Source organism: Conger conger, chromosome 17 (assembly GCF_963514075.1).
Source record: "Conger conger chromosome 17, fConCon1.1, whole genome shotgun sequence".
Taxonomy (NCBI): domain Eukaryota; kingdom Metazoa; phylum Chordata; class Actinopteri; order Anguilliformes; family Congridae; genus Conger; species Conger conger.
This window is the reverse complement of record NC_083776.1, coordinates 9860266-9881687: the sequence shown is the minus strand read 5'-3', so window position 1 is coordinate 9881687 and position 21422 is coordinate 9860266. Positions and strand designations below refer to the sequence as shown.

Genomic DNA, 21422 nt, shown 5'->3' with positions numbered 1-21422 from the left:
TGCAAGGTCAGTGTTGAGATTGCACCTGACTCAAGACCCGTATTCTCCTCACAGCGCAGCATAGGTTCTTAGCGGGAACAGGGCAAGGGCTTTCCTTTTTTCCCCTTCCCAGAGCCGCATTTAAAGCACGAATCCAATGCCACTGACAAGCAGGGCAATGAAAATGGCTTACCATAACCTTGAGAAATGTCAAACCAAGAGACATCATTACGGAACAAATGTGTACCGAGGAGGAAGACTGAAGAAGTCTAGTTGCATCTCTGTGACTAATGCCAGGGTCCATTGCATTCACAGAGAGAGTCAGTGCTTCATAGTGCTAAAATAGTCAGGTTGGACTGGTTGATCTCCAGTTCAACCAATCATGTGTGAAAGAACCGTTTAAAAAAACAGCAAAGGCCCAAGGGTTTCCTGCATACCACAATACCCCCTTCATTTAATTTTACCCATAGCAACTATATACAGCTATTTTCAGACCCCATAAATCCTGTGTTAATGACTATCAGTTCCGGTGTTAGTAATTGTGTTGGAAGCAGACCTTTTTCATGCATCGAGAGCAAGCCTCCAAAGAATTCTGACAAGTAAGGCACATGCAGGTATTAAGAAGCCAACACGTGACTGAAAAAAGGCATAGGGATTAATCCAAACGTTATTCTAAAAGGTTACTCAGTTTTAAAAAAAGAAAAAATGTGAGGTATAAAATGAGTGAGTTAGATAAGACCTTATATACAGCATACTACAACCATGCATACCTCCACAGCAGACTGTAGAAATTAATTGCACCAGTGTGAATGCAGGGGAAAAAAACCCTGGGGCAGTTACTTTTATAATAACTTACTGCAGTATCGATGCAGGTTTCTGAATCTCCCGACGTTCCGCCGTTATTCCTGGGGGTGCCTTGGGCACTGGCAGGAATGCCGGGAAGAGGTGCACCATGGGAATCACCCTTTGCTGCACTCCTGTGGGAAACACGATCTGATCAGTTTTCTGCCTGTCGCATCACGCCCATATCAACTGCGCAGGTAGAGAGCGATCGAGCTGATAAATGACTTTGTCCTTCGATCGTCTTGGCTTCTCACTCCAGCGTCACGGCTGAAATAACCTCAGGCTATCTCTCCGTCTCAGGATGCCTTCCAGTGATAAATGTTTCCAACTAGTCCTGATAAAAATCTGCCGGTTACAATTTGCACTGGTATATCAATTTATTGGAGGAGAGGTAATGATATAGTTTCCCCCGCCTGGGAAAGCTCACGACTACAGATGTGAGGCATGGATCAAGTCTGGCCGACTGGCTTGGCAGCTTTTGCTTGCTCAAGCCAAAAAGTTAGATCGCTTAATCGTAAAAGCATCTCCAAAAGGCTGCTGCTGTTGTTTTCTTTGCCTTTGGAAAGCGATCAAAAAAAATACATCATATCTCGAGTTCCTCGTAGAACCATGTTTTAGCTAACACTGTTAAGACCAGTAAGGATCTGGACATAGCAACAGTCAGAAAGGTGAGTATCAGTGGGCCAACATCTACCAGTTCAAATATCTCCGCTACAACAGTAAATATTTCCATTTTAAAAGATTTTACCCTGCCTTCTATATATTGTTTACTAATATCTATTCAGTAGGGAAAGACATTAGAGAACTTCAAGAAGGCAATGAACATGATATGAGAACAACATTTCTGTAAATGGTTTAGTACAGTTATTCTGATGGAAAGTAATTTTTAATCTACTTCAATGCATATGGCAACCTACAATCACGTTAGCTGGTAATATCTGACATGAGCAACAATGTTGTCTACTGCGAAAATAATGTTCACCTGTTCAGGAGCTCCTTCATAAACAGATCCTTCCCAACGCAGGATGTAGAATGCTGGATCTGAGTGGTCAGCTGTCCCACCTGGACGCTGCAGTGATCCATTATCAAGCCAAGCTTATCGCTGCTCTCCGTGGCGACCTGCTCCCGGCTGTCTTTTCGCTGCGTCTCATTTCTTTTCTTCTCTTTCTTTTTATCAGGCTTGGGCTGCTTGCCGCCTCCCAGAACTGACCCCATCTTCAGCTCCTTCTTCTCCTCTTTTCCCTTGGCTCCGTCCGCCTTCTTGCTGCCCATAGCCGGCAGCTTGCTCTTCCGGAAGCCGAACCAGTTGGCCAGGGATGAGCCCGACTTCTGCTTAACCTCGGGTGCCTGGGTCCTGTCCTGCACCTGGCCCTTCTGCACATTCTCCTGGATTCCCATCATCACTTTCTCCTCAATGGTGCAGGCAGTGGGGCTGGCCAGTTTCTCCACCCTGTCCGGGCCCTTGGCCTGACCCTGTTTCAGGCTGCTTTTCAATGGCGACCTCAGGGCTGTGCCCTCTGCCGGGGAGCTGGGGCTGCAGACCAGAGAGGACGGCGACTGAGGCTGAGGCTGGCGGGAGCTCTTGAGGCTGAACCTGTCGGTGAGGGACATGCTCCTGGCCTCCTTCTGGTGCACCACACCGCCGGTTTCGCCTCTGGGGGCCGCCCGGGCTGCATCGCCTTTCGGGGTGGCTTTGCCCGGTACACCGGTTGGGCTGTTGTAGCTGCCGGAGGCCCCGGGCAGACCAGTACGGCTAAAGGCAAGGGGCAGGGTCTCCACGGGCACAGTGGCTGGTTTGAGCTGGAAGCCATCACCTAGCGAGCTCTGCCTGGTGAGGGAGTTCCCCCTCTCCCCTGTGTTGGTGATGATCTGCGTCCGGATCTTCCCAGGCCCATCCGACACCCCGATGTTGGGCCTCTCCATGTAGTTGGTGCTGAAGCTCTGGCTGCGTGCTTTGGCCCCGTTCATCCCCAGGGCGGGCTTTAAGTGGGGCTTGGTCGTGACGGAAATGGAGCGCTTGAACAACCTGCTCCCGACATCCACTCGATCACAGGCAGCATCGTGTTCACTGAGCACCGTCGACGGCGGCTCCCGGTTCATGGAGCCAGAACGGGATTCGGGTTTCTTCTCAGGTTTTAGTGGACTACCGGGCAGGTCAGGAGCATCAGGCGTCGATGTCCCCTTGCAGGCCGTGGTGAGGTGCTCTTTGTCTTGCTTCACCGGAGCCAAAGTGCTCTCCTTCTGGGTGGGTGGGGACTTGACCAAAGCCTTGAACCCCATCGGGATACGGGTAATCTTGGCAGCTCTCTCTGCGGAGTTCTGTGGGCTGGCCCCGATGCCGGAAAGGCTGGGAGCAGCTGGCGATGTTTGCATGTTTGCTTCCTGGGTGCACAGTGTCTGGCCCTGCAGGGTTGCGGGTAGACTGCCTGAGGTCTTTGGCAGCATTGGGTACCCGCCCTCTCGCTCCGGCCCCACCTTCTTACTGCCAATCGTGCTCTGCAGGGAGGAGCCCTTCTGCAAGACGTTTTTCGAACCTTTGGCCCCAGACTCATGGGGGTCTGGGGTGAGTTCTGTGGCTAGGGAGGGGTGGAAGAGTTTGATGGGACAACGTTTCGGGGACCCCCGCGTGGGAGTCTGAGGCAAGGCAGCAGGGGACTTCGGCTGGTGGTTTCCCGAGCCGTCGGTTTGTTTCTGGGGAGTGGGCTCCAGGCTGCAGCCTGGGTCTGGGTCAGTGCCATCCTGGCCCTTAAGTGCGGTTGGCATATAGTGGGGGTGTGTCTGAGAAACGGGGGGGTGTACCCTCACAGTGCTGGCTGCTGGGGGGTGGATCCCAGCCTTGTTTGCCTGAGGTGGACCATCATAGTTCGGTCTGATGAGCAGGGAGGTGGTGCGGCCAGGAGGGGGAGGTGGGGAGGGGGACCTCACCTCCAGTTGCGACCCATCCCGCGTTGGCTGCTCTCCGATGTCCATGTGCTCCAGGTGCTTCCTGGGTAGGACTGGGGACCCTGGTATGTTTGAGGAGGGGCCTTTGGTCCAGTCAGTCCTGCCAGGTAGCCGGGAGCTAACTTGAGCAGCTTTGGAGTTCTGGGAGCACCCACCACTGCCACCAGCCCCTGGAGCTTTGATGAACCGGGACAGTTTAACGGGCGGGGAGGAAGGGGAGTGCTCCTGGCCCGAGGGAGCCAAGGGGGTCTCTGCAACGGGGCCCTTCGCCACCTTCACCGGCGACCCCCTCCCCCGGCCTGGAATCTTGCTGAGGTTGCCCTTCGGGTTGTAGATGCTCTGCATGGGGGGGACTGAGTGGACTTTCTGGGCACGGCTGTGGGGCGGCTTTAGCAGCTTCTGCTGAGGGGGCATGGGAGCCTGCAAATGCTCCAAACTGCAGGCAGACCCCTCCCCACCATTGGTTTTGCTCACCATGTCCTGGGGTTGGAGCTCGGCAGGATTTTCAGGGGACTCCAAGACTGAATAGTTCCTGGCGTTGCCCTGTGAGCTGGGCCCCCCTTGAGGGGCCGGCGCGGTGTACTCTGCAGCAGGGGTGTGGTTCACAGGGGCACTGGCTTGGGAGGCGCACTGTGAGCCGAGCTCTATGGGCTCCCCGTCCGCATTGAAAATGGCGGCGACGGACTCTTCGGACTGCGTGCTCTTGGCGACGTTCTGCAGCCAGAGCAGGCTGAGGGGCCGGGGCCTGCTGTCGGCCGAGCGCGCCCTGCTGTAGCTCCGCCTCTCGCACCGCGGGTCCGGCGGGAACCTGCTGTCCCGCTCCGGCCGCTCCACGCCGTCCCCGCAGCTCTCCGCTTCGTCCGTGTCCGAGAGGCGGGGCGAGGCGCGATCGGGCTCCGTGGGGCTCACCAGCGGGAAGGGCCCGGAGGCGGCCCGTGGCCTCCCGTCGCAGAGGAACCCACCCGTGGGAATGAGCTTCTCGGGCTGCTCCTTGGAGTCGTAGGCGGTACTTTGGGCTTGCCGGGTCCCGTCTCCACCGCCCGGACCCCCCTCCCAGCTGCACAGGCTGTCGGACAGGCTGTGCGTCAGCCTCTTGGAATACACCCAGCGGTCCTCTCCCGGGGGAGCGCGCGACGACTCATCGTCCGCATCGTCCGAGTCGTAGGAAAACTTCCGGCTGCCACCCGAACCCGCACACGCCCCAGGGGGCGTGCCAGTGGCAGACGTTTTGGAGGCTCCCTGGCTCCTACACTTGAAGCCCAGGGAATAGATGCCCTCATTGGAGTTCATACAGTCTTTGTAACCTGACTTGGAGATTAAGGGGGACGACTCCTTGGGCTGGCGCCTCTGCAGCCTCTTCAGCCCCTCCAGGATGTGGCACTCTTTCCGCCGGGTGGGGGGCTGGTCCTCGGGCGGGGCGCAGATGTTGCCGGGAGTCGAGGACCCCAGGGTCCCCCTCTTCTCCCAGGTCAGGGAAGACTGCGGGGCAGAGATGGGGGTTGGGGGGGGGGGGGGGGGAGACACACACACCTGCCAGTTTCAGTTGTTGAGAATGGCAGCATGGAATCTAATCCTAAATGGCAACCTGATTACCCTCTGATGAGCTCAACGGTAGTTGGGAAACAGACTGTGGTGCAGCTGTGGTGAGCCAGGATGGCCTCCTGGCCCATTCCCAATCCCATCCCCCGTCCTACTCACTCTAACTGTACTCCTCGTAAATGCAGAGCTGGTTTTTAAGATTGAATTTAATTAATTTGCCAGGTTGCAGCATCATCTGAAATCATGCCACGGACAGAGAGGGAAAGAGATAGAGAGAGCGATAGAGAGAGCGAGAGAGAGAGAGAGAGAGAGAGAGAGAGAGAGAGAAAGAAAAAGAGAAACTTCCCAATGCTTATCATTAATATTGCTTTTTCAAATTGTCTCTCCACAGGCATCAGTGGAAGAGTGAATGAGGTGAACGAGGAAAGGGGCTCATGACCCCATAGCAGCAGGTTCCATGCATGGGTCACTGCACTTCTGCACCATATAGCTGTGTATATGTAAAGTAATACAATGTGTAATGACTTCGATAATTATAATTTTAATAATTTAGCAAATTAGATTTTTATTGTAAATTATGCATCAAATTCAAATTTGTTTAAAAAGTAACGGCATTTTTTTCAGGCAAGATGGGTGGAGCAGCCGACTCTCAAGGCCAGATTGAGGTTGGATTCCCTGCCCTGGCACATTCATATGCTGGTATCTCATCTCTATCTGTAACTCTCTCTGATTTCCCTCAGTGCCCTTCTCTTTCCAATTTAAGAATTGGAAAAACATTACTGTGACTCCAGCCACAACTCCTCTGCAGAACTGCACCAGGCTCTGATGCAGGGGCATAACATACTGAAGGAACTTCCCCTTAACACAAAAGGGCCAACCCTTTAACACAGAAGGTCCAGCTCCTTAACACAAAAGGATCAGCCCCTTTAAATAGAAGCCCCTTCAGACAACCATTCTTTTTTTCACAGTGGAGATTTATTTATATTAGACCTTGCATGCAGAGCACAGATGCACAGTTATTGTCATGGCATGGACTGTGTCCAGATAAACCTAATAACCTGGCAATAACTTGGCATTTTTGACATTGAAACTGTCAGTTCTGAAGCTAATGATAATATACTGCGACCTACATATGAAGCTACATAGCTCATTCATCAGTGTGCACCATCCAAAGCAAGCAGCAGTGAATATTAATTCCCTCCTGCATTAGACATGGCATCACATTATGGATGCGACCGCATGTAAGGCTTGTGTGGTTGTCTGGGAATTGAATCCACTAACTTTTTTCCAATTAGTAGACACAGAGAAATCCTTCTTGATTAATATCCCAGGAGAGCCTTGTTAGGTTCTACTATTGGACTTAACAGACTGTTAATCCAGCAGGTCAGTTCAGCTTTCCGCAAAGGGGTGCTTTCTCGAAAGGCTAAGAGGTAAGGAGGAGTAATAGTGTGAGACTGAATAAGACGGAGAGAGATGTATACGAAAAAAAAAACGAAGAAGTTCAGCAACAGAGGAAGCACGTTGAACATAAAGCAAAGAACAAGACAATGGGAGGAAAATAGAGACAGAGAATTAAAAAGAACCCTGAGCGTGAAGGAAACGAGAAAAGAAAGGAAGCCATAATTGGTGAAAAATAACAGAAAGGCGTGCAGAGGAGCCTTGGTGAGTGAAAAGCAGGCAGTCGCCAGCTTGGCAGTTGCCGGCTTGGCTGTTGCGTGGTTACCGGCTTGCCCTCGTTCCAGGTGTAGGAGCTGTTGGAGAAGTCGCTGCAGGCGCTGGAGATGGACAGCTCGCTGCTGCTGCAGCTGCTCCTGGGGTATGCCGCCAGCGGCACCGTGACGCTCAGCTGGCCCAGGCATTTCCCCGCAGGAAGTCCCGCCTTCCCGTTCAACTGGGAGTCCTGCCAGACGAGGAGACACGCGCGCTGTAAAGTCTGGCGGGAGCACGGATGCAGCACGGACGCGGCAGATGCCCCAACTGAATTACTGTACACAAACAGTGCCAACAATTAGTGTAAGTAACATCTGTGTTACAGGAAAATAATGCCTGGGGAACAGCAGTCCATGTAGTATGTAGGTCTTACGTCTGTACTGACCACAAAGCCCTTAATCCCAATGGTTAAAGGGGCAACCATCAACCCCAACACAAACAAACGTAATGCCAACCTTACCTTAAAATTAGCCTTAAAGCCAGCCGAAACTCTTACCCCAATGCAAAATGCCAATGCCAAACCCGCAATTAAACTCCAAAAAAAGTGCATAATGGAACCATTGGTCCAAAGCAAAACACCAACCAAAACCTTAAATTAGCCTCAATGCCAAACAAAACCTTTATTCTAATTGAAACCACAACCCCAAACCTAAAATTAGCCTCAATTCCAGCCAAAACCCTAACTACCAATCCAAAACCCAAAGCCTAATGCCAATATTAAACTACTGGACTCCTAAAGGAACTCTTACCTCAATGCAAAATGCCAACCCCAAACCCAATATTAACCTCAATGCAAACCAAAACTATTACTCTGATCAGAAACCCCAACCCAAACTCCCTGAAAATTGTAGCTCTGTCTGTGGTACATTCATACACAGTGCAGTTCATACTTAAGTAATACGATTATTACATAAAATAATTTCATATTTCTATGTCATAAAAAAAGCCTTTTTTTGTGACCTTTCCTTTCGAGTCTTAAGGCAGAGGGGAAAACCCCCCAGTAAAAACAGCCAGCCCTTCACGGCTGGTGGAGATGTCAAGGGAACATTTTAGCAGTGCCAAATGGCAGCAGCCGGACTCCAATGCAGAGGGTGAAGGTGATGGCGGTGGTGCAGCAGTCTTTGGGCACACCGCTGTGGCGCTGGGCCCATGGGCAGAAAGAGCGGTCACACACAGTGGCGGCAACAGCAGCCACAAGCGACTCGACTCATCTCCAAACGACAGATGGCTCATGGGGCAAGAGTGTTTGTGCTCTAATCCCCTGCTCCAGAAGGCTATCCGGTCTCATATCTGTGTTTACACCCTGCCTTTAGGGCGGTGGGAGCCAGCCGGCGTGGGGATGATCCATCAAAACGGCCCCCGACAGTAGAGAAGGAGCTGCGATTGGACGGCTGGCGGAGGAGGGCTCTCAGCCAGATAAGGGTCGTGTGTCGTGTGTCACTTGGGGTGACTCACACCACCGTTAAACACCCTGTTCATTCCCCGCATGGTCTCAGAACTGTTTCATTACCCCGCTGTGCATCTAGCCAGACGCGCCGCGACGTTCCCCTCTTGCCGTTTCCAGCCTGTGTTTTCCACAGAGCGGGATCATGCGCCGATGACGCGCGCCATTGTTTCAGATCAATGAAAGCGAACAGGTGCATTTACAGTGAGGAGACTTCCTGAATTCTCACTGCTGGATCGATGGCGAACAGCTTACCTCCCAGCGGGGGAAGACTGCTAACTGTAATTTTGATGCTTTTTTCTGCCACAATCACAGGGCAGGGTAATCTTCCATCAGCACCATAACAATAGGTTGCCAGATTGGGCCCTGGATGGAACACTGCTCTTGAAAACTTTAGCAAGGTGCACATCCCCCGTACGCTTCAGTACTGTCCAACGGCAGCAACAAATCAAACCGAAGTTTGTTGCTTATATAATCAGCCATTTTCTAACCCATTAGACATCAGGTCTTATTCATATGTAATAGCTTTGAAAACAATTTGCAATGATAACGACAATGAATTACTTTATTTATGTATCCAGCGATTTAAACACCTTCGGTTTTACTGCAATATTAATAGTATGTAATTAGTAGTATATTAGTAGTATGAAGAACAAGTGATGGGAACTTGAATTCCATAATCTTGTGCTTAACCACTATATTATACTCTGCTCAGTTTTGATTGCCTGCCTGTTTGTATTTGCTTGTTTGCTGAAATCAACTGTAGCTTTGGTCAAAAGTGTCAGGCAAATGAATGTATGGCATATGAATTGTACAAGCCAAACCGGAGGATTAATTATACTTGCAGATTTTTTTTTTGTCATGGTAGTGTAACCCCTAGCATCCTAACAAACAATAATACGATAAAACAAAGTGGACTATATGAGGGAGTATACGGTATAGGCTGTAATGTGTGTGCGTGTATGTGTGTGGGGGGGATTTAACAAACACTGTAAAATTGCATTAGTCACATAGTAATTCACTGGTAATTCAGTTAAGACAGATAAAAGAAAGCGAATGCCGCCTCACACAGATGTACAACCACGTACATGTCCTGTATCAACTCTGCACCGTAAGTGTGATTACATACTACATTAGAGTCCTCAGCATAAACCCCATGGTTATTTCCATATTAAAAACCCCGGAGCATGGCAAGTCATGCGGAATGAGGCATGGCGAGTGCACAAATAATGTTAAAAGTAAGAAACACTAGATGAAAAACTACTTGTCTCGGTCTGCTAAGAGTACAGAGGTTTGAAAAAGAAAATTGAAACATTAATTCCACCCTGTCGCAGCTAAGAAAAAGGCAGGCTTTTTTTTTTTTTGGAAAGAAGCAAATGAACGGCAGTCTGTCAGAACCCAGAGCAGTGGAACACCCTTCCGCTGCATAGGAATCGATATGGAAGTTACAGCACTTGCACACGACTATAAAAAAACAACCCCTGCAGTCTCTGTGGGTTGCTCCTGCTTTTAATTGGCTTTTTAATTTCTCAAGGAATAGAACTTCTCATTGCCATTGATAATTAAAATTTAAAAAACTATAGGAAACAAAAACAGTCAGAGTTGCAGTTTAAGAGTAGAACTGAAGACATTACATTACATTACATTACATTATTGGCATTTGGCAGACGCTCTTATCCAGAGCGATGTACACTTGATTAGACTAAGCAGGAGACAATCCTCCCCTGGAGCAATGCAGGGTTGAGGGGCTGTGCAGATGTTATTGTGGCTACACCGGGGATCGAACCACCGACCTTGGGGGTCCCAGTCATTTACCTTAACCACTACGCTACAAGCCGCCCGAGACGAGCTTTCTGATTTGACAGGCGTGCGATTTGGCTGCTCTTGTTGCGCAGCCTCTTTGTCATGCTGCCCTGATCTTCTCTGACTAGTTTCACAACAGCGGTTGGACTCATTTTTGATGGCGTTTGTGACTCGCGCGACCCTGCAGGCCAGTGGAGGTAAATGAACTCTGGCTGGGAGACGATGCGATCCGACACTGTTCTTTATATAAAAATTGTTCAGATGAAGCCCGATTCTTCTAGCCATCAGGGCCGGGTGGCTGAGTTTACGGTGGCTTATTGGCACTCTGCGCTAGCCCCGAGAAGCGTGGTAATCAGACGCGGGGAAGCGGTTCTGGGGAGAGTGCGGCAAGCTGGAAGCTTGACTGTAAGAGGGGGCTGCTCAGACTCTCTGTTAAGCCCAGTCAGAGTCCGGATTCCATTACCCTCCCTGTAAATAGAGCTCTGCCTTTTAAACCTGACCATGGGGTGAAAAGACAGGCTTTGCGTTTCATTTGGCGAAATACTTTCAGCAGACGGTTGCCCCAAAGCTAGTTGAACAATTACATCGGAATGCATGCTCTGTACTTCCTCCTTGTACCGGCCAGCTGAGGAATCCAATGCAATACTTTATTCCACAATACAGAACCACCGTTTTACGATGAATTAATAAGGCCATTTAATTTCATATAATTCTTTGTTCCCGTATCGACTGTCTCGCTGGCGTAGTGTAAACCTTGATTTTGTTGTTTCGAAACCTGGACAACGGTACAAGGCTTGGGAACATGACTGAAGTAGAAGTTGTACTGTAACGGAAAATTTGATCAGCTTCCAGCCATACTGCATTGGCTTCCCGAACACAATTCACTTTATTTTTTTATTAACTTGCTTGCTACCCCAAACATAATATGCATGACCCTGTGCTGCCCCTTCCTATTGGGTTTAAAGAGTGCATTCATTTTTCAAAAGTTCATGCATAATATATCATAAATGTGCAGTGAGTATAAAGCTACAATATCCCTTCCTCAGTCTTCTTAAGGATGAGCCGTAATCAATACTCCCCTGTTGCAGGAATATGACGAACGTATCTTTTTTCGCTAGTCTTGGCCCTAAGCGATGCAGCACAGGATTGAATTTCAGTACGGCAGGGACATTTTGATATTTTTTTTCCTGCTGCGATAAAGCGTAAAAACCGTCCAAGATCGTGTTAGGACAGAGAACGAACAGCAGAGACATGTTTCATGCACTAACACATTGTCTTATTTATTTATTCATCCCATCATTGAGTTCAGGTGAATTCTCACGTGTGGGGGCGAGTCGGCGCTCCGGGGCAGCAGGAAGCTCTTGCTCCTCTCAGGCTCCAGGGACAGGTCCCCCATAGACAGGCCCATGATCTTCGAGTGGAGTTTCTGAAAGAGAGGAGATATGCAAATACGAGAGTCAGCCGCGTGAGCCGGAGGGATTCATCCCCCCTCGCGTTCCAACTCTCCGTCCAGAGGCAAAGAGCCCTTCAGTCCACATTCTCTTAAAAACATCAAAGCCAAGAGGTCGGGAGGGGTGCAGTCGTGATGTGAAGCACCCCACATGCAGGCACTGAATCCTCATAATTCATTTTTTTGTATTTAGCAGACTCTCGTAAAGAAGTAAGTAAAGAGATCAGGGCTGAGAGCGCAGGAATTCCCCGGAGGGGGAAAGTTTAGTCCAAGCCAGTGCAGACCGAGGCCAGCCAACCCAGATGCCCAGGGAGGGAGGGTTTCAATCTGAAAAGCATTCCCTGCTCATCAAGGGTATTCAAATTGGGAGACAAGTTGTAGATAAATGGTTGGATATTACAATTTGTAATACAAAAATGTGCTAAAAAAGGATTACAAAAACTATTCAGCAGAACCATTAAAATGTATTAAAAGCAAACAATGAAAAAAATAAATCTATTTCCATTTGTGTAATCATCTTTCATCCAAAGCAGTAGTGTATATCTTTTGTAAAATGCATATTACAGTCACGCTGTTAGGCATTTGTTAAAATTCAGAAAAAACTGAAAAGGATTCAAAAAGGCAGTTGAAAAATGACCTTTTTTAACAACTGAGAATAGAGGCCCAATAAGGGTCTTCCTCCATAGCTTAAAGACTCAAAGTCATTAATGTCATCTGTTCAGAATAATTAATGTGAATGGAAAATAATTTCATTGGGGAGCTGGGGACTCCTCGGTCATTAATATTCACCCATGACTTTATGCGCTGTTCCGTTCTTTATTTTTTACCGCGCTGGGGAAGGATGCTTAACCGAATGCATTTCCTCCAATTAATCTGTGAGCTAATTACCTCTGTGTTTCTCCGAGTGGCCTGGCTGGATCTCTACAAATGTGCTACAATAAGACGCTTGATTTATGACACCGCTCCCCGCAGAGGGCAGCTTTAATGCCGGTTCGGGGACCGGCTCTCTCGCTTTCCTATCTAACGCATTCTCAGAGATCTTTAACACACAATAACCCCCGTTACACTTCTGCCCTATTCATTCTAAAAATTATTTTTACATTACATTTTTTTTTGCCCGGGTATTCTGGTCAAGGAAATGAAATTCTGATACTGATATGAATTATATTGCGGGGGGGATAAAATATCTGAAAGTCACCTTGAGGGACTGCGGCGTTGCCGGTAAAGTCTCCTCGCGGAGCGGAGTGGTGATCTGGGCGTGCCGGGCGTACTGCCTGGCTCTGGGGCCGCGTGGCGCTCCAGGTCACTTATGCACCCGACCTTTCACCCGCCCTCCTGCACTCTGTTCAAATATTCATTTCCTACTAGCCTTCTCATTAAGGCTAGTTAAGAGCCATTCTTCAGTGCAGCGAGGCAAATTCATCAGCCCGTATTGCCCAGGGTATTTTTAGCAAACCATAACCCCCTACGTTATAGCGAGAACATTTAATATACTCCAGGGCACTGGATTACTCCTGGAAGGGGCAAAAGGCCAGGGTGAGATATCTGCCGGGACGTTTCAGAGTTCAGACACTCATATAATTGATGACTGAAATGGGATGGGCCCTGGGACGGTTCCCGATACGTGGAGAGCCTAATGTCCGAGGCTGCGGACGCGCTTTCTCTGCTCAAAATGCCCTGCTGCTCCGTATACGGCGCCTTCGTTTCCCGCTAAAACGCGCCGCTAAAACGCGCCGTTAAAGGATGAGTCATTCGCTTCACTAACGGGAGCACCTGTACACATCACTTCCGAGGAATTATTTGAGCCCGCACAGCGTCCTCGGACACGGTCCGTTCGGATCAGATGGGAATGATAGGACCGTAGCCTGACGTCCAGCGTGTGCTGGTGAGGTCACGTTACCGAGGCGACCGCATCGAACGAGCTGGCTAACGAGGCGAATCCACCAGCGCTTAGGAAACCATCTTTAAGTAGCGCTGCTGGTCCTATAGGGCTAGTTTGCTGATGACAAGGCTTGACAGGCATGCCAGTGATGTGATTTGGGCCTGAGGAGACAGCCGTGGTCCCAGAGGATGTTCAGAATGAACATGTCCGATTCGACTATTAAAGAAGAGCCGGTGGTGAATCTTAGCGTGGCATTACACCAACTGCTACACATTTCAGCGTAATTCCCACAATGTTACCAATTAATTTAACACACACACACAGACACACGCACACACAGACAGACACTCACCAAGACGCATAAAACCTGCGTGTTGAACACGTTAATCACACCAGAAATACACATATATACACAAGCAGAAGTCCACATACACATGCCAGAGAGACTGCACACATATGCATCAAAATAACTGCAAATACACCTGCATACAGTATATAGGCACATGCACACACATACAGACAGATGCAGAATGCATGTATAGGTACACACATATGCAGACACAGGCTGCCCACACACATACACATATGCACACACGTACACATGCTAATAATCATGGCAGACTGCCATCAGCATTTAGAAACAGCATCTTGATTGTCCCTAATTTTCCTCCATCCCCCTCCATACAGTCACCCTCTTAGAAATCATTGTAATGACAAGGGCAACTAGAAGCAATGTCAAGGTCACACCGTTCTTTAAAAAAAAAATAACGGTCTTTTAACAGAAATAATACTGTGTTAAAGCCGACACCCTGCCAGAGGTATACAGCAGAGCTTTAACTGAATGGACATATTGAGTCAATAGACATTCTGTGAATAGTGCAACTCATGAGCTCACACGCATTCTGAAATACAGGGCTGTCTGTCTTCTTCTCCTCATCTTCATTCTCATCAACAACCGCCAACACATTTAGTCCCCAATATCTTCCTCGCTGACTTCTTTTCACCAACTTGACATTTCAGTTATGCTTGCTGTAATTACATAAACCTTTTCAGAGTAATACAATGTGGTACAATCGCAAACAGAAATGTACTTTGCAGATGGTGTACGTTTTAAATATATATCGTCTTCTTTATTCAGTATTGCCCGTTGCCCGTGCTTTCGGGAAAGCGTGATGCCGAAGGCTGGGCTACTGTAGGACTTATTTCTGAAGAGAAGAGATCTTGTAAAAAGGGCACGCTGTGTCTGTGAGAAATGATGCCCCCACAGTTCTCTCTGCCCGTCAGCAATGCCAGTCTTAGAGTAATTACATGATGGATGGCATCGCTCAGACTGAATGCAGTTAGGTTATACAGGAGAGCCGTGCTGGAATTAACTGTCAAACAGCTGCATCTTCTGAATTCTCAGCTCTCTCCATACGGCTCTCTCCTGGATGGATGGAGGGGGTGGACAGATAGACAGCCAGAGAGATAACTAACTATCTACAAATAATTTCTACACAAAAATAAATAAACATTTTACTTTCTGGGTTTTGCCCTTTGAAAGAGGTCCAGATTCAGTGAAGTTTCACGCACACACACACACACACACACACACAAATATAGATATACTCACAGACACATGCACAACTACCATACACAAGTAAGGCATAAGTAAGGGATGTAATAAGGTTTTCTTCAGTGTTCACAGTGTTTTTTGCGTGTACCCTTCCCATTTGGTACAGGTTAACCGACAGACGGTTTGCTCCTCGACAGTGATCTGTCTCTGTCTCTGTCTCTGTCTCTGTCTCTGTCTCTGTCTCTGTCTCTGTCTCTGTCTCTGTCTCTGTCTCTGTCTCTGTCTCTGTCTCTGTCTCTGTCTCTGTCTCTGTCCCTTGCCTTCTCTCTCTCTCTCCGCATCTCCAACTGAACTTAATTTCTGTGATTTAGTCCATAACTGGCACGAGGTAAAGAGATGAAGAGGGGATAAATTAAGTAAAATCCAGATGAAAAATAGCTTAATCTCCACTTCAGACACAGGGAAAGACAGTATTGACTTGTGTGCCTCCTGCTCCATCATTAAAAAGACACGGTTTGGGCGCCCTGCACTCCAAATCCCAGACAGGGAAACGGGTTTAGGCTCAGGGTTAAAATCCTGGAGGGAATATGGCATCAGCTCATTTGGAGGAATGGCTTCCAAAATTTCTGGACCAAAACAAGGGAAATAATAATAACTGCAATAACAAAAAAAAAAGAAAACTTAAAAGAAATAAAGAAAATCCAACTTTATGTGGATTTTCTCTATTTATTATTATTATTATTATTATTATTATTATTATTATTATTATTATTATTACTATTATTATCATTATTATTATACTGTATATTGCTCTTATGGTCGATGTCATGGGGCACTAGAATTCAGTGAATGCATGGTAGCCCTTGAATAATCATGCTGTGCCTATTGACGGAAGTGCTGATTGATACCGGCGGTAACAGAATTGGAGGCAGCGGATCAATTCTTACGATTAGTTCTGTTCTCGGCCCCGCCACGATCATTTCATCAGGGAGCCTGCCGCTGCCAGGGGCTGCCGCACCGGGTGACCGGCAGGGAGGCAGCACTGCGTCTCACACAACCCCCAACAAATTATCTCCCATTTTATAAGTGTGCATAATAACGCTACGCATGTAGCGCAGTATCATTTATAAAAATGGAAGCTCTTTTGACAACAAAAAGTTTTCTGAAATTTCAGAACGAAAACTTTTTCTATTATACAAAGACAAAAACCCATTCCTGAATATAAACAATACAACGTCCGTGACACCATGAACACGTTTTGTAAAAAATAGTGTGCAAAGAAAAGTGACAGCATTTGACAGATCTGTCAGTAACTAGGCAAAAGTTACAGAGTCTTATGTCAAGATCATCTCGCATGAGAATTCATTGAAGTGTGTTTTATGATATCAAAGCTGTCCTTCTCTGATATCACAAAAGAGCAGACAGACCTGCAATAGGATGCCGTAAATGATACAATACAGGCACACATATGCAAGCATACAAGCAAGCATACACACGCGTTCACATAACTTCAGAAATAGGTAACTCTCAATCTTCAATTTAATTTAACAATAAAGATGTAAGGCAGGGCTGCCCCCTGAAGAAGTAATAATGATAATAATGATAATAATAAAAATGCTGTAAAATGCTTTGATAGTATTATTATTATTATTATTATTATTATTATTACTACTATTATTAGTATTACTATAATAATTACTGTATACAATGTCTGTAAACCTTTTAATCGGTAATGTCTATAAAGTTTTTTAAGTTTTTTTTGTCAAAAAGATCAGGAAGTGAAACACACACATACAGGGTTGTGGGTTGTACAGTTTCATAGACCCATTGTGGCTGTGATATTTTTATTTCATGCACAACCAAGACCATGAAAACTCACCATCTCCACAAAAAAACACAAAAATATTATAACAGCTATATCTTAGAATTCACCAAAACACTGTACTGTTTCATGTGTCCTCTGAAATGCCATTCCTGTTTATAGTTAATAAGCCCACTTTGTAGGGGTGAAAAATGGAAGTGTTAATTGACATTCCATGGCTATATTGCAACACTAATGATACACAGTTACAAATGTATCCTGCTTAAGTGGTTTCTCTCTGGTCCAGAGCAGCATTCCATTATTCACAAGCCGTTTTATTCAGGGGCGGGGACAGATTTTTTACTTTTCAAAATTAATAATTGATATGCTCGATGCCGTACTACTATATGTTCCTGTAATTTGAAATATGATGAGAACACGGCCCATTCGTTCTGCGATTAAAAAGAGGCGTCTTTGGCTTTATTGCCTCCTGCACTCTGGAGCGGTTAGGCCCTGCTGCAGTCATAAGTCATCCCTCAGGCTGAAGGCTGTCGTGCGCGGTAAATGCCTCGGCGCGGCTTTTTCGCAATGCTAATAAAAGCTTTTCGGCTTTTCGTGTCGAATAAACGCAGCGGTTACGCCCCGCCCTTTCTGCCCCGGGGTAAACGCGGAGCGGGGAAGGGAGTCAGAGGTTTGCGTCGATGCGCTTCGGATGAGACGACCGTTTTTTTTTTTCGCTATTTCGGGACGTTGGGAGACCAGCAGGGTCAAGGCTTGTAAAGGAATACGCCTTTCAGTCGATTCTTCGCTGCCGGTCGATGAGGGAGAGGAAAAGAAGGGACCGAGCTGGCCTCACCTCTCCTGCTAATGCTCCTATGAGCATAAGAGAGACTGAATGTCAATCTTCCGGGCCTCGCCGATCCACAGCGCGCGACAATCTCTCAGCGGCTCCTCTCCGCCCTCGTCCCCCAGCGGAGGAGCGACCTTCCCCACTCGGTCAGGCACATTCACTGCCGCTTTCAAAAAACCCACCTTTTCAGACTACACTTCAATCTTTCAATTTGAAGAAAAAAAGCCCCCAGCTCTTGGCAAGATGAATGGCACATGTCCACAGGGTGGCTGCCTCGGGAGTCTTAATGCAGCTCTCCCGGCACAGAGTGTGTGGTCCCCCAGCAGGGCTGCTGCCATCTCTGTGCTGCCCTCTGCTTTCTGCCTGCCTGAATAAAGCCAAATAAGAGAGGCGGGCACACTGCCCTGCTCTCCTTAAAAACTCTAATCCTCTTCTGCCTCCACCTCACAGGCCGGCATGATGATGATGATGATGATGATGATGATGATGATGATGATGATGATGATGATGATGATGATGATGATGATGATGATGATGATGATGATGATGATGATGATGATGATGATGATGATATAATTAAATATATGACAACAGTAACACCACTAATAATTAATCATTATTTGGCTAAAAGCATCTGCCAAATGACAACAAAGTACCCTGGGATTGTGCAGTAGATTTTCATAAAGTTATCACGTAATTTTGTTGTATTAATTTTTCATAGTCTAACGACACGCACACACGCATGCGCACACACACATTTTATGCTGCAAATTAACACATGAATAAATGATAACTAGAAAATTGTTATGATGGTCCCGCAATATTACAGAAAAGGTATTCAGAAAATGAATATTCACTTAATTGTATAAACAGTAAAAGAATCACATATTAGCAGCAGTTCTGCCGGGAAACAGGGCTGACAGCGTTAAAAAGCCAACCTCAATCTCAGACTGTCGCCAGGGAAACTAGAAGCCCGGAAGGGTCACTGCAGCAGACTTCTGGACCTTTAATGGGTCAGATTTCCACAGTGATACCCTCACCCTGTGACCTGCTCCTCTCTCACCACGGGCACATTGAAATGTGCTCTGTGATACGTTTTATCATATGGGAAGATACTGCGTCAAATCGATAGACACATTTTATTCTTAAAATACAGCCCCAAACAGTATAATGACGCCTATTATCAATTATTCCTAGTTCCAATATGCAGTTCCACATATGCAACATAACATATTTTACACAAAATAATTTCTCATGTATTCCAGTGTACATGAATAAATAATAACAAACTGGCCCAAGTGAAACACTACTGAATATATACAGCCTCAACTGACACAAAATAGTATATAATATTTCACTTCATACATTTTGGGATTTTCTAATTCTGCTTATTTAGCCTAATTATTTTTAGGTAAAGCTTTGGGGCTTCCAAAACATGAATTGCTTTGGTCTCATTCTCCATAATGAACAAGCATCAGTTTTAAAGAGTGAACAAGGGCTGTTTATGTTTTGCCTGACTATGTCCACGGGCGTTTCTTCTGAGATACAAAGCCCCCCTGTAGACGTGTGGGTGTCGGGGACCCCCCTGGCATACCCCTCTTTCAGTTTGCTCTGCTGCGTCTTAAGAAAAAAAAAAAAAAAAAAAAGGGTCATTAAAACGGAATGGTTCTGCCTCGGGGCAAACATGCAGGTAATGCTTTCCCTTTATTTCAGCTAATTCCCCCCAGTGGTAGCTGTAAATAACCCGGGCGTCGGTTCTCATCCAAATGAGCAGCTTACGCGCGCGCATAAGACTTCAGAGAGAACCCTGCCTCGTTGACTCCAGCACCGTCAACGCCAAACAACAAACGCTCCCAGACAAGGAAGACGCTGTAGCTATCGTGGTGAAATTAATTCAAGGGCCCTAGCCCTGGAGTATTCTGTCACTGGCGATAACCTCTTCGGGACGTGTCTGAAACGCAGGGAGTGCAAATGTTGTTCGGTCTTTAGGTTTCAAAAATAATAAACGATCGCAGGAGGTCCTCACGGACCGTGAGTCACTCTGCGTCCGAATCGGATCCCGCGGTGCAGGGCGCCCTTTAGCCTATCTGAGTCAGGCGGCGGCGGTCGGACACGGTTAATGCGCTAATGGACCGCGCGGTCACGGGGAGGGCGATCTTATCATGGGGTGCAGCGTTTCACCGGCTCAGCACAGTCATCAATGATTTAGTCAATAGTGCCACGGGGCCCTCCAGTTTGGGCGGGGGGGGGGGGGGGGGGAGGCGTGACACCCAGCCCTTGGGACCACTCACGCTTCACGTTCAAAACAAGACGCATTCTGCCCACGGACAGAACCGTTTGTGGCTGGGCAAGGACGAGGCCCTGGAAACGGTGGGTCGGTCCCAGATCCTCCGTCTCTGCCGAGGAGGGTCCGACGCCAGACAAAGCGCCGCGCCTCTTTCACGCTCGGCTCGTTCGTTCAAAAACGAGAAATAAAAATAAATAAAGAAAACGGAATCTTAAAATTTCTTTTTGAAACCCCGGGATTGAATTCGGGCGATGAACGCGGAGGGGACGTGGACGATCCGAACACAAAACCAAAACAAAAGTACATCTAGGAAGCGCCGGAATAATAGACGCCATATAAAATATTAACAAAGGAAGAAATCTCTGCTGAAAAAGAACAGAAAAACTGACTCGGCCCCGGCGTTTCCCGCCAAGTGACACCACCATTCACCAAGCAGCTGTGCTTTTAATGAGCTGGCATAAAGCGACTCCGCGATAGGCACTTTCAGGAACACCTGGGCTAATTCAGCTTCCCAAAACCGACATTGAGGGCCTGTTGCAAGAGCTGTAGCAGGCTGCTGGCACCGCTAGCCTCAGCACAACGCCAGATTCTTCACTACGGACAATCACAACAGCCACAGCGGAAACAAGCAAATGCAGCCTAATAAGGTTTCACAAGTACCTCACTGGAAGACCAGAAAACTAGTCATCCATGCCAGCAGTATCTAGGGTGTCCATATCTTGGTTTTGAAAAAAGAATATCCACTAAGACTTAAAAAAATAATAATAATAAAAAAAAAGGTAAACCTGATTCGGTCTTCATTCGCCTTAAATGACGTGAGGTGACGACAGCTCCAGATCCTAATAAATGCCCTTCTAACCTCTCAGGACTCCTCTAAGCAGCGAACTAGACTATTTGGTATGTGTTTATTTATATACGGTCTATGAAATGAACAAGCTTAAAGCTGACTTATTCTTAGGAATTCAGTCGGCTCAAACAAACAAACAAACAACAACAAATCACAGACAGAATCACCTATTTTTATCCCATTCCAATAGGAGCACAATGTCCCTTTTTGATGGACCCAGGACTGACAGACAGGTCAGTTGATTAACACAGAGGATACCGAGGGGAAAGTATCTGCGCCAGTATCGCACACTTCACCATAAGGGTACGGGATCGTACAAGGACAAGCGAATAATTCACTGATATAAAGGCAGTTACGATCAGCAGCTGCGCAAAACCCGCGGAATCAAACACCTGAACTGTTAGTGCTCTGAACCTCGTTTGACCTCTGCGGAGAAACTCGATCAGGGGGGAAAAGCCTTTACAGCCAGCTCTAAACATATTGGCGAAA

The 21422-nt window shown here is 47.3% G+C and overlaps 1 protein-coding gene across 1 annotated transcript in view; it reads right to left on the bottom strand.

Annotated features, from left to right (window-relative positions):
* LOC133116889 (nck-associated protein 5-like) overlaps positions 1-21422 on the bottom strand; it is a 125534-nt gene that overhangs the window by 28926 nt on the left and 75186 nt on the right. Inside the window, exons 9-12 of the mRNA XM_061226894.1 lie at positions 11583-11687; positions 7028-7204; positions 1805-5244; positions 836-956 (exon numbers count right to left, since the gene is read on the bottom strand). Coding sequence (XP_061082878.1) covers positions 836-956; positions 1805-5244; positions 7028-7204; positions 11583-11687 — 3843 coding nt within the window. The remainder of the gene's footprint in view (positions 1-835; positions 957-1804; positions 5245-7027; positions 7205-11582; positions 11688-21422) is intronic.